This window comes from Myxocyprinus asiaticus, chromosome 15 (assembly GCF_019703515.2).
Source record: "Myxocyprinus asiaticus isolate MX2 ecotype Aquarium Trade chromosome 15, UBuf_Myxa_2, whole genome shotgun sequence".
Taxonomy (NCBI): Eukaryota; Metazoa; Chordata; class Actinopteri; order Cypriniformes; family Catostomidae; genus Myxocyprinus; species Myxocyprinus asiaticus.
In genome coordinates, this window is record NC_059358.1 from 4,845,352 (window position 1) to 4,862,578 (window position 17,227).

Below are 17,227 nucleotides of genomic sequence, written 5' to 3' on the forward strand. Positions count from 1 at the left end.
CAGCCAGACATCGCTTCAGTCTTTTATGATGGACTTCAGAGGATGAACTGATGCCAACTCCAACTATGCCACTGCCTGAACCCTGGATTTAGGATGGACCCCACCGAACCTCACAGAAATGACCTGCCAGTTGAACTGCGATGCATCTCATTGATCTCTGCCTGCATCACCTTTGTCTATTGATGTACTACACTCTTGAAATGGAATACATAGAATATCAATTAATTGCCTACAAAAGCCTTCATCAGCCAACTAACAAAGGACAATGCATCTATGTGAACTTCTGCAGTTAATCCAGGATGGACTTCAAAGACATTAGTCATTAATCTTACAGTTCATAACACTTACTTAGTTTACTAATCTTAAACCATGACCTGCACTGCACATAAATAACTAATATTGCCATTATATTCATGCTGGTTAACGAGAGGGGAACTAGCCCCCACAGTGAGCCTGGTTTCTCTCAAGGTTATTGTAGTACAGCTTCACAGCAGAAGGGAAGGAGAACACAGGGAAGCAGGTTTTTCCAGGCTCAGGTAGGACTTTTAATAGGCCTTTTCAATACTTTACAACTTTACAAACTCATCAGATTCACAAGCACGTAGTCATTTAAACGCATCAGCTCCATAGACACGTAGTCATTTAAACACATCAGCTTCACAAACATAACAGATTAAACGTAACGGCTTTAGCTTCAGGAGCACCGCGGCCTTCCTTGTGCCAGACTCCCTCACTCTGCTGATGGCATGGCTGCTTATATGCCGCTCTCCCCATGCTCACTGGAATTAGAAACAGGTGTTAAACATGATCTATCTCAGGTGCAAGCATCCTTACCGCTTTCTCTCTCTCTGGACGGATGCTTGACCACGCCCCCGCTACCACAGTTATTTTTCTCCATTAACCAACATCTTATGGAGTTTTGTGTTCCTTGCCACAGTCGCCTTCATCTTGCTCACTGGGGTTCTAAATACAATTCTTATTTAATTATTTTTTTTTTTTACACAATTTACAATCATATTTAATCAAACTACACAATGATCACTCTAAGACTTTATAGATATTACAGTTTCAGTGTTGTGAAAAGCGTTATACAAATAAAAATGACTTGCCTCATACAGTGTGCTCTGCTCTTTACTGCACATTTTTGCAAATGTTGGCGCTCAAATGGATGTTCCATGCTGTGCACAGTATAAATACTGCATACTGCAAAAATAGTGTGAGTAGTATGGTAGTATGTTATTACCCTTAGTGCCAGTGCTAACTTACACTATTGGTCCATGTAGAGGCAGCATAAGCTGCGGCTTTCACTTTGTTCAGAGCATACGTCTCCTCTAAGCACTTCCTGTATCGCTCAGATTCTCCGTTCTCGTTAGCAAAGCTGCTGACTGTCTTTTTTTGTGATTAACATTTTATTAATTTTCATAAGAAAAAAAACAAAACATATATACAGTGAATCAACATTAACACCCACTACTTCCCCTCCCCGATCAAGAACCCCACCCCAAATGAACATCCCAGTGGTCTTACATAAGTACACACATTTACAGAGAATAAAATAATAAATAAATATATACATATACAGGTGCATCTCAATAAATTAGAATGTCATGGAAAAGTTCATTTATTTCAGTAATTCAACTCAAATTGTGAAACTCGTGTATTAAATAAATTCAATGCACACAGACTGAAGTAGTTTGAGTCTTTGGTTCTTTTAATTGTGATGATTTTGGCTCACATTTAACAAAAACCCACCAATTCACTATCTCAAAAAATTAGAATACATCATAAGACCTTAAAAAAAAACATTTTTAGTGAATTGTTGGCCTTCTGGAAAGTATGTTCATTTACTGTATATGTACTCAATACTTGGTAGGGGCTCCTTTTGCTTTAATTACTGCCTCAATTCGGCGTGGCATGGAGGTGATCAGTTTGTGGCACTGCTGAGGTGGTATGGAAGCCCAGGTTTCTTTGACAGTGGCCTTCAGCTCATCTGCATTTTTTGGTTTCTTGTTTCTCATTTTCATCTTGACAATACCCCATAGATTCTCTATGGGGTTCAGGTCTGGTGAGTTTGCTGGCCAGTCAAGCACACCAACACCATGGTCATTTAACCAACTTTTGGTGCTTTTGGCAGTGTGGGCAGGTGCCAAATCCTGCTGGAAAATGAAATCAGCATCTTTAAAAAGCTGGTCAGCAGAAGGAAGCATGAAGTGCTCCAAGATTTCTTGGTAAACGGGTGCAGTGACTTTGGTTTTCAAAAAACACAATGGACCAACACCAGCAGATGACATTGCACTCCAAATCATCACAGACTGTGGAAACTTAACACTGGACTTCAAGCAACTTGGGCTATGAGCTTCTCCACCCTTCCTCCAGACTCTAGGACCTTGGTTTCCAAATGAAATACAAAACTTGCTCTCATCTGAAAACCTCTGACGTTGTCTGTGGTTCAGGAGTGGCTTAACAAGAGGAATACGACAACTGTAGCCAAATTCCTTGACATGTCTGTGTGTGGTGGCTCTTGATGCCTTGACCCCAGCCTCAGTCCATTCCTTGTGAAGTTCACCCAAATTCTTGAATCGATTTTGCTTGACAATCCTCATAAGGCTGCGGTTCTCTCGGTTGGTTGTGCATCTTTTTCTTCCACACTTTTTCCTTCCACTCAACTTTCTGTTAACATGCTTGGATACAGCACTCTGTGAACAGCCAGCTTCTTTGGCAATGAATGTTTGTGGCTTACCCTCATTGTGAAGGGTGTCAATGATTGTCTTCTGGACAACTGTCAGATCAGCAGTCTTCCCCATGATTGTGTAGCCTAGTAAACCAAACTGAGAGACTATTTTGAAGGCTTAGGAAACCTTTGCAGGTCTTTTGAGTTGATTAGCTGATTGGCATGTCACCATATTCTAATTTTTTGAGATAGTGAATTGGTGGGTTTTTGTTAAATGTGAGCCAAAATCATCACAATTAAAAGAACCAAAGACTTAAACTACTTCAGTCTGTGTGCACTGAACTTATTTAATACACGAGTTTCACAATTTGAGTTGAATTACTGAAATAAATGAACTTTTCCACGACATTCTAATTTATTGAGATGCAACTGTATATACATACACACACATACATACATACACACATACACATATATACACACACACACACACACACACACACACACATATATATATATATATATATATATATATATATATACACACACACAAACATATACATACATACACACATACACATACATACATAAACATATACACACACACATATATATACACATATATATACACACATACATACACATACACCTATAATAAACATACAACTCTAAACTATACCTCTTCTCTCCACAGACCCACTGCGAGATCCCCCCAAAAACGAGCTCCTGACTGTCTTGATGGAAGAGAATGTTTCCGTGGCAACATCATTGGCCTTGACGAGAGAATCTAGCACTTGTGCAGAAAGCTTCTGTTGGAAAAATACATTCACAAGTGAACACAACAGTTCTCGATTTGTGTTAGTCTCAGTCACCATTCACTTTCATTGTATGGAAAAATTATGCAATGAATGTGAATGGTGACTGATGCTAACATAAGGCCTAACATCTCCTTTTGTGTTCCACTCAAGAAAAAAAGTCATACAGGTTTGGAACAACATGAGGGTGTGTAAATGACAACATAATTTGTTATTTTTGTGTAAACTATCCCTTTAAAATCAATCTGGGTGCCTCTGGTAAGAAACCCTTTTACATTTTTTTTTTATTGAAACCTGTTTGGTTGTAAAGAGTAACGTCTCTAGTTTCGTTTGATATGCCACTTTGAAGAATCCATAAATTTTTGCTGATAAACATGAAGTCCACATATGTGGAAAATGGGACATTATTCCCTCAAAAGTTAAAAAAACATGTTAGTTATTTTGAATAACTTTCACAATTAACAAATCTGTGGGTCATTTAGCTTCATTTTAACATAAATGTTGTTATATTTTATTTTGTAATCACTGTACAATACGGTTCTATTCATTAACATTAGTAAATGCATTCCTTTATATTTACTGTGCTTACACATTGAGAATAAATGGGTTCATTCAAAAGCTGAAAAGTGTTGCTTGCAGAGGTTTATATGGAGTTAGGATGAAAATAAATGCATTTTAAACTTTCCTGTGACCAGTGTAGACAGACAACACACTGGAGGTTAAGTCATTCACTAACTAGGGAGCAATGGTGCATCCAATAGCTTTCTATGCAGCAAAGTGCATTCACTTTGACCAAAAGTTCTGTTTCAGGCTGCAGATGATGTTTGGATCACTCAACATGTATGGCAGACATGGGACAATGATAATCATTACATAGATTCAGAATTTTATAATGCAAAATTTGATTTCAACATGGTTGGCAGTGATTTGATGATGCTGACCATTACTTTTAATCAGAATTGGTTATTCAGCTTTATAGAAAATCAGCTTTAATGCCTGTAACGTCTCAAAAATATGAATAACCAACACTCCTGGATGGCTGGATGACTGGATAAACTATTTTTTTATCAAAAAAACAAACAAAAAAACTATTTGATGAAAAATCTGACTTTCTATAGCTTGGTATTACTTAAAATTTCCCAACTTAGTCCCGCTGTCCACATACACCGATCAGCCACAACATTAAAACCACCTGCCTAATGTTGTGTAGGTTCCCCCTCATGCCGCCAAAACAGCGCCAACCCGCATCTCAGAATAGCATTCTGAATTTCTTTTGAATTTGCAGCCTGCCATTAGCACGATCACGTGTAAAGCGCGGGAATTAAAGATCGAATATATATGTTTGGATAGACTGTTTATTGGGGTTTATGGATAATAATCAGTAATTCAGATTTTCATTATTATTAATACATTTAATTACTTGGAACATTAGTGTCTTTTATCAAATTGCTCTTGCCAACTTTCTATAAAAGCAATAAGCAACTCAAGGGCGTTTGTTGCAGTGATTTTACCACAGTAAGTGGCATTTGGGCACTCCGCTAACTCGTTAAAAAACATTACAGATTTCCGCAGAATTGGACGCCCGCAATTCACAGAGTTCATGTATACATCCCCCCCTTTTGTTTTTGTTTTATATTTTGGCTAATTTGGTTATGCTTAAGCTACCAATAAGTGTGTCTACCAAATACTCTTATCTCCTTTAAATATATTTTACCATTTTTCAATACAATTCGCAGAATTACGTAGATTTTGGTGAAAAATTAGTGCAGAAAATGTGGACAAGTATGTGCAGGTTCCAGCTAGGCCTGAATATGATGATTATGATGAAAACGGGATTAATATCTATCTCTGAATATGACAATTATAACATAAAAAAAATTTAATCATGCAAGTTGCATATTTACTGATTTCTTACACTATTACTTCATTACTGAACTTCTGTTATACTTAACTCAATGCACCTGTCTCTTTAACATGTTATTCGCATGTCATTTTTGCACATTTCAACATATATGACTATACTATATATTCTGATTTGTTTTTACAGTCATGATTGCCAGCCACTTCTACCTCATTCATTGTCAAACACCTTCTGCATACACTGTTTAATTATTTGCACTGACCGGTCTACCATCTGCATCTCTTAGAGTTTCCACTTTATCATAATTTATTTTAGTATATATTGCTATTTGCATTTCTGGTTGGATATTTTTATTGTCCAAAATAAGGGTTCAGGGATATGTCGTGGAATGTCCTTAAATGGCTCTTTCAGTCCATCATTAAAATCCCATTGCAAACCTTTGTTGGGATTTCAAGGAAGCAGTGGCAGCACAGAAACCAAAGAATGTCAATGAGCTGGAAGCTTTTGCTCATGAGAAATTTGTAAAAATTCTAATAGAAAGGTGTCCGAAGCCTGAGAACACTTACCTGAAACATTTATTTGCTGTTATTAAGGATAAAGGATGCTCCACAAATGATTGACATTGGGGGTTGAATATTTTTGACATGACATTTGTGGAGAGAATTAGTTATTTTCTATTTAAAAATTTGGGTAAACTGAACTCTTTGTTCTCAAAATCACTCAAATGTGTATTAAAAACTTACTTTGACTGTTTACTGAGGTTTTAGTTGATGTGTTTTAATGCACATCACCAGAATGTATTGCTGGTCAGGGGGGTTAAATCATTTAGATTGCAACTGTGTATATATATATATATATATATATATATATATATATATATATATATATACTATATATATACACACACTGGTGGCCAAAAGTTTGGAATAATGTACAGATTTTGCTCTTATGGAAAGAAATTGATACTTTTATTCACCAAAGTGGCATTCAACTGATCACAATGTATAGTCAGGTCATTAATAACGTGAAAAATTACTATTACAATTTGAACAAAAATTTCAGAAGTTCTTAAACTACTTCAAAGAGTTTTCATCAAAAAATCCTCCATGTGCAGCAATGACAGCTTTGCAGATCCTTGGCATTCTAGCTGTCAGTTTGTCCAGATACTCAGGTGACATTTCACCCCACACTTCCTGTAGCACTTGCCATAGATGTGGCTGTCTTGTCGGGCACTTCTCACGCACCTTACAGTCTAGCTGATCCCACAAATGCTCAATGGGGTTAAGATCCATGACACTCTTTTCCAATTATCTGTTGTCCAATGTCTGTGTTTCTTTACCCACTCTAACCTTTTCTTTTTGATTTTCTGTTTCAAAAGTGGCTTTTTCTTTGCAATTCTTCCCATAAGGCCTGCACCACTGAGTCTTCTCTTTACTGTTGTACATGAAACTGGTGTTGAGCGGGTAGAATTCAATGAAGCTGTCAGCTGAGGACATGTGAGGCGTCTATTTCTCAAACTAGAGACTCTGATGTACTTATCCTCTTGTTTAGTTGTACATCTGGCCTTCCACATCTCTTTCTGTCCTTGTTAGAGCCAGTCTTTGGACTCAAGATGGTGCCTTTGGACTCAAGATGGCACCGAGTATGGCTGCTGCGTTGCGAGCTCCGACACAACATTGTAGTGTTCTGTTTGTTTTGTTTACAATTCTTATGTTTTTTGTCTTGGATGTTGTCTGTCTTATAGTCTACTATAGACAAACACATTTGGACATTGGTTCTGCAATTACACACCGTAAACCGGACTTCAAATTCCTCAATGCCGACCCGCTGTTTACAAACACACCAGCAGAGCCCTTTGTCTGGGCTGCCCGGCCGCGGAAACGCAAAAGGAAAAGGGGAAACAGAGCCGGCGTTCTCATCAGAGTAAGACGTCGTGCAAATCGACCCCCGCTACCCAGTATTCTACTGGCAAATGTTCAGTCTCTGGACAACAAGCTCTGCGAGCTGAGAGCGCGGATCTCTTTCCAACGAGAGACGAGAGACTGCTGCATTATCTGCCTAACAGAAACTTGGATGTCTGTGGAGATTCCAGACTCAGCCATTGAACCCGCGGGGTTCTCTGTGCACCGAGCGGACAGAGCAAAAGACCTCTCAGGTAAAAGCAGAGGTGGTGGTGTATGTTTTATGATCAACAAATCCGGGTGTGATCAGAGGAACGTACATTCTATCAAGTCTTTCTGCTCTCCTGATCTGGAATTTCTTATGCTTCTGTGTCGATCATTCTGGCTACCGAGGGAATTCACAGCGGTCATTATCACAGCTTTGTACATCCCGCCACAAGCTGACACAGACCAGGCACTCAAGGAACTGTACGGGATTATAAGCAAGCAGAAAACTGCGCACCCTGAGGCCGCGTTCATTGTGACCGGGGACTTTAACAAAGCCAATCTCAAATCAGTCGCACCAAAATACCACCAACACATTAGTTTTAACACACGAGGGGACCGGGTTTTGGACCATTGCAACTCTCCCTTCCGGGATGGCTACAAATCACTCCCCCGCCCACCATTTGGCAAATCGTACCACTCTTCCATTCTGCTTCTGCCCGCTTACAGGCAGAAACTGAAACAGGAAGCACCCACCCTCAGAACGATCCAGTGCTGGTCGGACCAATCAGACTCTACGCTACAAGACTGTTTTGATCACGCGGACTGGGAGATGTTCCGGTCTGCCTCTGATGACGACATCGAGCTTTATGCTGATAGCGTAACGTGTTTCATCAGAAAGTGCGTAGAGGACGTTGTTCCGACCAAAACAATACGGATCTACCCGAACCAGAAACCTTGGATTAATAGCGATGTTCGCGCGGCACTTGATGCGCGGACCTCCGCTTTTAATTCCGGGAATGCGGAGGAGCATAAACAAGCCAGTTATGCCCTCTGAAAAACTATCAGAACAGCAAACGCCAGTACAGGAACAAGATTGAAGGACAGTTTAACACCACCAACTCTAGAAGCATGTGGCAGGAATTAACATCATCACGGACTTTAAAGGGAATAAAAACTCCGCCGTGAACACTGCTGCCTCTCTCCCGGATGAGCTAAATACTTTTTATGCTCGTTTCAAGGGATATAACACCACCATCGTGGAGAGAGCTCTCGTGGCCAAAGCTACAGAGGTTAGTTCACTCTCCGTCTCTGTAGCGGACATAACCCGATCCTTGCAACTGGTAAATATCCGCATAGCCACGGGTCCAGACGGCATTCCGGGCCACGTCATCAGAGCGTGCGCGAACCAACTGGCTGGTGTTTTACGGACATTTTCAACCTTTCCCTCTCTTTGTCTGTAGTCCCCACATGCTTTAAAACGTGCACCATTGTGCCTGTTCCAAAGCAATTCAAAATCGCTTAAATGACTGGCATCCTGTTGCTCTGACCCCCATCATCAGCAAATGCTTTGAGAGACTAATCAGAGATTACATCTGCTCTGTATTGCCTCTCTCTCTTGACCCATTGCAGTTTGCTTACCGCAACAACCGCTCCACTGATGATGCCATTGCATCTACAATACACACTGCTCTCTCCCACCTGGAAAAAAAGAAAACTTATCTGAGAATGTTGTTTGTAGACTACAGCTCAGCATTCAACACCATAGTGCCCTCCAAGCTTGATGAGAAACTCCGGGCTCTTGGCTTAAACAGCTCACTGTGCAGCTGGATCCTGGACTTCCTGTCAAGCAGACGCCAGGTGGTTAGAATGGGCAGCAACATCTCCTCATTACTGACCTTCAACACTGGAGCCCTGCAGGGTTGTGTTCTCAGCCCACTCCTGTATTCCCTGTACACACGACTGTGTGGCAACACATAGCTCCAATGCCATCATTAAGTTTGCTGATGATATGATGGTGGTAGGTCTGATCACTGACAATGATGAAACAGCCTACAGAGAGGAGGTGCACACTCTGACACACTGGTGTCAGGAGCACAACCTCTCCCTCAACGTCAGTAAGACAAATGAGCTTGTGGTGGATTTCAGGAGAAGAGAAAGAGAACACAGCCCCATCACCATCAATGGAGCACCAGTGGAGAGAGTCAGCAGCTTCAAGTTCCTGGGTGTCCACATCACTGAGGAACTCACATGGTCGGTCCACACTGAGGCCGTTGTGAAGAAGGCTCATCAGCGCCTCTTCTTCCTGAGACGGCTGAGGAAGTTTGGAATAAACCGCCACATCCTCACACGGTTCTACACCAGCACTTTAGAGAGCATCCTAACTGGCTGCATCTCCGCCTGGTAAGGCAATAGCACCACCCACTACCGCAAAGCCCTGCAAAGGGTGGTGCGAACTGCCAGACACATCATTGGAGGTGTGTGAAAAAACTTCTCACTGCTACCATCAGGCAGGTGACTACATGACAGCTTCTTCCCCCAAGCAATAAGACTTTTGAACTCTTGATCTCTCACGATCAAAATACATCAGCACTGCACTTTATTACTCTTATATCTCACACCGGACTGTCATAAATTATATTCTCTCTTAACAACACACTGGCACCTTACTATCAACCGACAGCCTGAATGTCAATACAACCTACTGTATATTTTATATATACTATATATACTATTTTTTATTGTATAATGTGTATTCTATATTGTGTGTATTGTATACTGTACATTGTATGTTATTATTTGTATATTGTGTTGTGTGTAATTATGTGTATATTAGATTTTAAATTATGTTGTGTAAATCTGATGTTTATTGTAAATTGGTATATGTCTCATCACTGTCACGACTACTATGTTGCTCGGAACTGCACCCAAGAATTTCACACACTACTGCACTTGTGTATATGGTTGAGTGACAATAAAAGTGATAATATTTTATTTTATTTGTCCTTTGTCTTTGAAGACTGTAGTGTACACCTTTGTATGAAATCTTCAGTTTTTTGGCAATTTCAAGCATTGTATAGCATTTATAACTCAAAATAATTATTGACTGACCAGTTTCTAGAGAAAGCTGTTTCTTTTTTGCCATTTTTGACCTAATATTGACCTTAAGACATGCCAGTCTATTGCATACTGGGGCGAGTCAAAAACAAACACAAAGACAATGTTAAATTTCATTTAACGAACCAAATAGCTTTCAAGTGTGTTTGATATAATGGCAAGTGATTTTCTAGTACCAAATTAGCAATTTAGCATGATTACTCAAGGATAAGGTGTTGGAGTGATGGCTGCTGGAAATGGGGCCTGTCTAGATTAGATCAAAAATGACTTTTTTCAAATAGTGATGGTGCTGTACATTATTCCAAACTTTTGGCCGCCATTGTGGGTGGGTGGATGGGTGGATGGATGGATGGATGGATGGATGGATAGATAGATAGATAGATAGATAGATAGATAGATAGATAGATAGATAGATAGAAAGATAGATAGATAGATAGATAGATAGATAGATAGATAGATACTGTATATATAAGTGTTTTGGTTGAGTGCACATTAAAGAGAGTGGAGCCGCACAGCTTCTTTACCGCGTCCATGCAATGTGTGATTAGAATTAAATGGAAAAACAAATGTCTTTTTTGTTATCTATGGTCAACAACTGACTGTAATGAACAGAAAGGGTACTAAAAGAGACATTTTTCAATGACAAATGGGTTGCGTGAATCTCATCTTTGGACATACATTACACGGAACGAGTCAAACCAAATTTTACTCGTAATACAAAGTGAAATGACCTCGGTGCTAAACTACTACTCAATAACTGCCGAGTGAAATCAGAACATTTAAAAGCCAGTGGCTAATCACAGACATTTTTAAACACATCGTGAAATTTGGTCGCATATGCGAGTGATTTACTTGCATTGTGGCTGGGTAAGTAAAAAATCAATCTTGGGATTTAAGAATCAACATCGGGATCGTTAAAATGAAGATTGTGATGGATCAGAAAATTGATATTTTTACCCAGCCCTATAACAACGGCATTCTTTAAATATAGACAAGAGCGAATGAGATTCAAAAGCTTAACATGTGGTCTGTTCCTTTCACAAAGCTAACATATGGATTTAGAAGACTTGAAATATAGCGCATGTATGGGCAACTTCTATGATGCTTTTTTGTCTTTTTGGAGTTTGGCCAGAGATGGGAAGTAACGAAGTACAAATACTTCGCTACTGTACTTAAGTAGATTTTTCTGGTATCAGTACTTTACTTCACTATTTATTTTTCTGACAACTTTTACTTTCACTCCTTACATTTTTTACACAAATATCTGTACTTTCTACTTCTTACATTTTCAAACCAGGCTCGTTACTTTAGTTATAATCTGTATTTGGTGGCATGATCAATATTATTTCTTGTCATTGCATGCCTTTTTTCATTTCCTGGCTATCATGCACCACAGACGTAGGCTAGTCTACGAAGCTACCACGGAGCAAGGCAGAAGGCAACAAGAAGAATGGCTAACGTTATGGATGAGACAGAGGGAGTTAGCGATGTCGACATGACTGAGAATAGAGACATTCCTGATCACCCATGGTCATATATGAGGGAGATGTTCGAAATTGTCGGCGTCAAAAAGAATTCCTGGCGAATGCGCTGCGAATATTGTTAACCTAAAAAGCACGAAGTGCTGGCTTTCAAGAATTCGGCGTCGAATTTGAGAAAGCACATACAGGTAAATTACGTTTTATTGTCATCTCTTTCTTGTCATGAGCCAATTCAATGTTTTCAGTAATAATATTCTATTTACTATGTTTGCTAGGTCTGTAACGTTAGCATAAATTCATATGGGTGCACATTTTGCTAGCACATTAACTTTAGTGCAGCACGTGTTTGCTAACGTTAGCATTAGCACTGTGAATTGTTTTATTTAAAAGTAGGCATTTCAAGCTTTCTTTAGACATATGTTTCATGTTTGTGTGATAAGTATTCGCGGAGTTTCAGTTCATTTTTTTGACGTGTTTCAGAAAGATTCTCGCGGAGACAGAGACGGCTGAAAGCGCACCCTGTTTATTTTCTTTATTTTACAAAAGCACAAGGTTTTGTTGTTATTTTGAGTGTACACAAATAAAAGTAGACCCTTTATAGTTTCTAATGATGTCTTACACTTATCTGTATGGCCAAAAATGACGGAGTATTTTAAGTTGTTTCCGCTGTCATGAGGAAAAAATCCAGCAGAACGCGCCGGCGCGTTCATTGCCCCAAAGGGTTAACTTAGCTAGCTAGATACATTTGTAAGGTTAGCTAGCTCTCGTTTTTATTGGAAAATAAATTAACTTAATTCACCATCAGTTCACCATCAGAAGACCATAATCTATATCACCCCTGGGTGCATAATGTTTATTTTTAAGGAACTGTGATTCTGTTAGTTGAATTACTTTTCCATGTCTTGTGTGTCTGTATGTTTCTTGCACGTACGCCTTGTCACTTCTAGATAAAGCATGCCACACACTTGGAGAGATATACCCAGCTCACTTCAACTGCTCTGAAAAGAAGAACATCAGATGAAGTCCCCTCATCAAAGCAAATTAAGTTGTGGTAAACCAAGAGGGTCTCACCGCACAGTGTGGATGAAGCTAACTGAAGTTAACTTTGTCATTCAGGGTCTACACCCGCTAAGTGTTGTTGAACAGGAGGGTTTTAAAACCCTTGTGCATCTCCTTCAACCAAGTGTTGTGGTAATGTCTCGTGGCACTGTAAAAAATAAAGTTGAAAAGGCAACACAGAAAATGAAGAACAACCTGAAAGCTGCCATGAGTGAAATTGAGTTCATTGCGACCACCACTGACTGCTGGACAGCACATCGATGGAGCTTCATAGGTGTCACGGCACACTGGATAGATCCTGAAACTCTACAGAGATGTTATGCTGCCCTAACATGTAAACAACTAAAAGTTTTCACACATTCTTTTTCGCAGGTGTCTTGAATGAAATTCACACAGAGTTCAACATCCGTGAGAAGATTGTTTGCACAACAACTAATAATGGCTCCAATTTTCTAAAAGCATTTAGTCTATGATCAGCTTGATGGAAACAATAATCCAGAAACTGTGGAAGGGGCCAAGCCAAGTCAGATGGAAGAAAGAGAGAGCGATGATGATGATGATGATGATGAAGAAGAGGGGGAAAACAGTGAGGGTGTTGAGTTTGTTGAAGCTGGAACCATGTTGGACCAAGATGATGGCCTGGAATATCAATTGCCTAAACACAATTGCTGTGCCTGCCACCTTCTCAACCTGGTGTCTACAGTTGATGTCTTGGAAGCCAATTCCAATTCAGTTTACAAGCGGCTCTCCCGCTCAGCATTTTCAAAGTGCTCAAGTCTGTGGAACAAAAGCTCAAGATCCACCACAGCTGCTGAGATAATCGAAGAAAACTGCAAACTCCAGCTCTTGAGGCCAAATGATACTAGGTAGAATTTTCTTTTCCTATCTGTGGAGAGGATCATGAGAACTTTGAGGGAACAAGGAGAAAGAGCCATTACAGCTGTCTGCAGTGCGTTAAAAATTCCCATGTATGTACCACTTAATTTTCAGAGCTTAGCCTATTGATTTCAATATGATGCAATATTATGTATTAATACATACTTAGACCGTTTTGTATGGATTCAAACTGACTTTAATGAATTTCTACTGTGTATGAAAAGTTTTTTAAAGTATATATGAAATATACATTAATCTCTCTCTCACATACACACAGTATAAATAATATAGTACTACTCATTAACATTACAAAACAAAATCTGTCATTTGGTTTCACTTTACTTGCAACAACACATGACAGTCTTTTTGTTTTGTTTTTTGTGTTTTGACAGATTCACTCCTGCTGAGCTTGCATTTCTGGAAGAATATGCAAAGACAATGAGCCCATATGCAAAAGCACTTGATTTTCTTCAGGGAGAGACCACTGTGCAAATGGGATGGTTGGTACCTACAGTAACACTTCTAAAGAGAAAGCTTCAGCACATTTGCATTTCCTCCAGGTTCTGTGGGGCCTTTGGTGGATGCTCTTCTAGCAGGAATTGAAAAACGTTTTGGACAGGTACTCGTTGATCCAGAGCTAATCGCTGCTGCAATTCAACTCCCCAAATTCAAGACATGCTGGACAAGTGACGAATGTGTCCTAAAACTTGGTAAGTTTTGCACAGTGTGCTTTATGCTTTACTACTGAAGATTATACAGGACATTTTGGCATTTTTAAATAATTTTGATAACATATTGAGCAGTTGTTTTTCATGCAGGAGTGGACAATTCACAAAAAATCATTTTACATAACCATCTTGGCATTAAAAAAAAAAGTCCTTATTTGGTTTTGTAATCCATAGGTCTTAACTATATCAAAAGCCACCTGAAACAACAAATGGAAGTGTATAAAGGTGAGGCCTCCCATTCCTCAGAAGATGAAGACTTTTTTTCAGCAATCAAAAAGTCCCGTTCACAAGATGACACCAGTCAGATGGAGACCTACCTCAACTGCCCCGCTGACACAATGGAGGTACTAAAGTCCTTCTCTGCAGTATGCCACTTGTCATTAAGGCTTAACACTCCGCTACCAGCCTCAGCTGCCTGTGAGCAACTTTTCAGCACCGCAGGACTGATTTTTACGCCAAATAGGGCATGTGTGTATTCCAAGAACTTTGAAAATCAGCTGTTTCTCAGGCTAAACAAAGACTTCTGGTAATAAGGTTGTGTATGACAGTTAATGCCCAGTTTTTGAAGCGATTCGCACACAGAAATGAACACACATATACCTATACACACGCACACACACAAACACACACACTCACTCACTCACTGGCTCACACCCACAATAACTTGAGGCTAAAAAGAAGGCTCTCGTAGTTATAGTGCATCCGGAAAGTATTCACAGCGCTTCACTTTTTCCACATTTTGTTATGTTACAGCCTTAATCCAAAATGGATTAAATTCATTATTTTCCTCCAAATTCTACAAACAATACCCCATAATGACAACGGGAAAGAAGTTTGTTTGAAATCTTTGCAAATTTATTAAAAAGAAAAAAAGAAAAAAATCACATGTACATAAGTATTCACAGCCTTTGCCATGACACTCAAAATTGAGCTCAGGTGCATCCTGTTTCCACTGATCATCCTTAAGATGTTTCTACAACTTGATTGGAGTCCACCTGTGATAAATTCAGTTGATTGGACATGATTTGGAAAGGCACACACCTGTCTATATAAGGTGCCACAGTTAACAGTGCATGTCAGAGCACAAACCAAGCCATGAAGTCCAAGGAATTGTCTGTAGACCTCCTAGACAGGATTGTATCGAGGCATAGATCTGGGGAAGGGTACAGAAAAATTTCTGCAGCATTGAAGGTCCCAATGAGCACAGTGGCCTCCATCATCCGTAAATGGAAGAAGTTTGGAACCACCTGGACTCTTCTTAGAGCTGGCCGCCTGGCCAAACTGAGTGATCGGGGGAGAAGGGCCTTTGTCAGGGAGGTGACCAAGAACCCGATGGTCACTCTGACAGAGCTCCAGCATTTCTCTGTGGAGAGAGGCGAACCTTCCAGAAGAACAACCATCTCTGCAGCACTCCACCAATCAGGCCTATATGGTAGAGTGGCCAGACGGAAGCCACTCCTCAGTAAAAGGCACATGGCAGCCCATCTGGAGTTTGCCAAAAGGCACCTGAAGGACTCTCAGACCATGAGAAACAAAGACTGAACTCTTTGGCCTGAATGGCAAGCATCATGTCTGGAGGAAACCAGGCACCGCTCATCACCTGGCCAATACCATCCCTACAGTGAAGCATGGTGGTGGCAGCATCATGCTGTGGGGATGTTTTTCAGCGGCAGGAACTGGGAGACTAGTCAGGATTGAGGGAAAGATGAATGCAGCAATGTACAGAGACATCCTTGATGAAAACCTGCTCCAGAGCACTCTGGACCTCAGACTGGGGCGAAGGTTCATCTTTCAACAGGACAATGACCCTAAGCACACAGCCAAGATAACAAAGGAGTGGCTACGTGACAACTCTGTGAATGTCCTTGAGTGGCCCAGCCAGAGCCCAGACTTGAACCCGATTGAACATCTCTGGAGAGATCTGAAAATGGCTGTGCACCGACGCTCCCCATCCAACCTGATGGATCTTGAGAGGTCCTGCAAAGAAGAATGGGAGAAACTGCCCAAAAATAGGTGTGCCATATCATACTCAAAAAGACTTGAGGCTGTAATTGGTGCCAAAGGTGCTTCAACAAAGTATTGAGCAAAGGCTGTGAATACTTATGTACATGTGTGTTTTGTTTATTTATTTATTTATTTTTTTTATAAATTTGCAAAGATTTCAAACAAACTACTTTCATGTTGTCATTATGGGGTATTGTTTGTATAATTTTGAGGAAAATAATGAATTTAATCCATTTTGGAATAAGGCTGTAACATAACAAAATGTGGAAAAAGTGAAGCACTGTGAATACTTTCCAGATGCACTGTATGTAGTGCATGCCTTGCCTATTATTCCCCAGTTTTTGGAGGGGCTAAGGATTTTTCCCTACAATTTTGTTTCTCAGTTTTGTATAAGGGATGTTGCCCACATGTTGCTAGTGCTGATGGCACACACATTAATATTCAGTCTTTAGGACAAATTGTTTAGGCCAGTGAATAGGCCTGTGTCTGGAATGTCTCTGTTCTCAGTCATGTCACCAATCTGAGCAGTACTGATTTAAAGAAATACTTTTTCTTTTTTTAATATGGAAATGTATACTCTGCTCTTAATTTCTCCAGTATTAAGCTGTCATCTGAAACCTGACAGGTTTAGTCAGATAGTTTCCATATGCTGTAGAACCGGTAAACCAGGTGAAGTGTAAATTATGCTTGCACTCAAATTTTCTTTCTGTTTGCATTTCAATAAAATTT

General features: G+C 39.9%; 1 protein-coding gene and 1 long non-coding RNA gene across 3 annotated transcripts in view; one reads left to right on the forward strand and one right to left on the reverse strand.

The window, feature by feature from the left end:
• The window catches only part of LOC127453367 (antigen peptide transporter 1-like), a 28,310-nt gene that overhangs the window by 8,382 nt on the left and 2,701 nt on the right, over positions 1 to 17,227 (reverse strand). The window contains exons 3-4 of the mRNA XM_051719698.1: positions 3,392 to 3,480; positions 1,267 to 1,378 (exon numbers count right to left, since the gene is read on the reverse strand). Of these exons, the coding sequence (XP_051575658.1) occupies positions 1,267 to 1,378; positions 3,392 to 3,480 (201 nt within the window). The remainder of the gene's footprint in view (positions 1 to 1,266; positions 1,379 to 3,391; positions 3,481 to 17,227) is intronic.
• On the forward strand, positions 11,734 to 15,241 carry LOC127453255 (uncharacterized). Of its 2 annotated transcripts, none has more exons than XR_007899385.1 (4): positions 11,734 to 12,019; positions 12,779 to 13,858; positions 14,159 to 14,476; positions 14,669 to 15,241. It is a non-coding gene; the product is annotated as an uncharacterized LOC127453255 (long non-coding RNA). The 2 variants fall into 2 exon arrangements; XR_007899384.1 differs by having other exon boundaries at positions 13,263 to 13,858.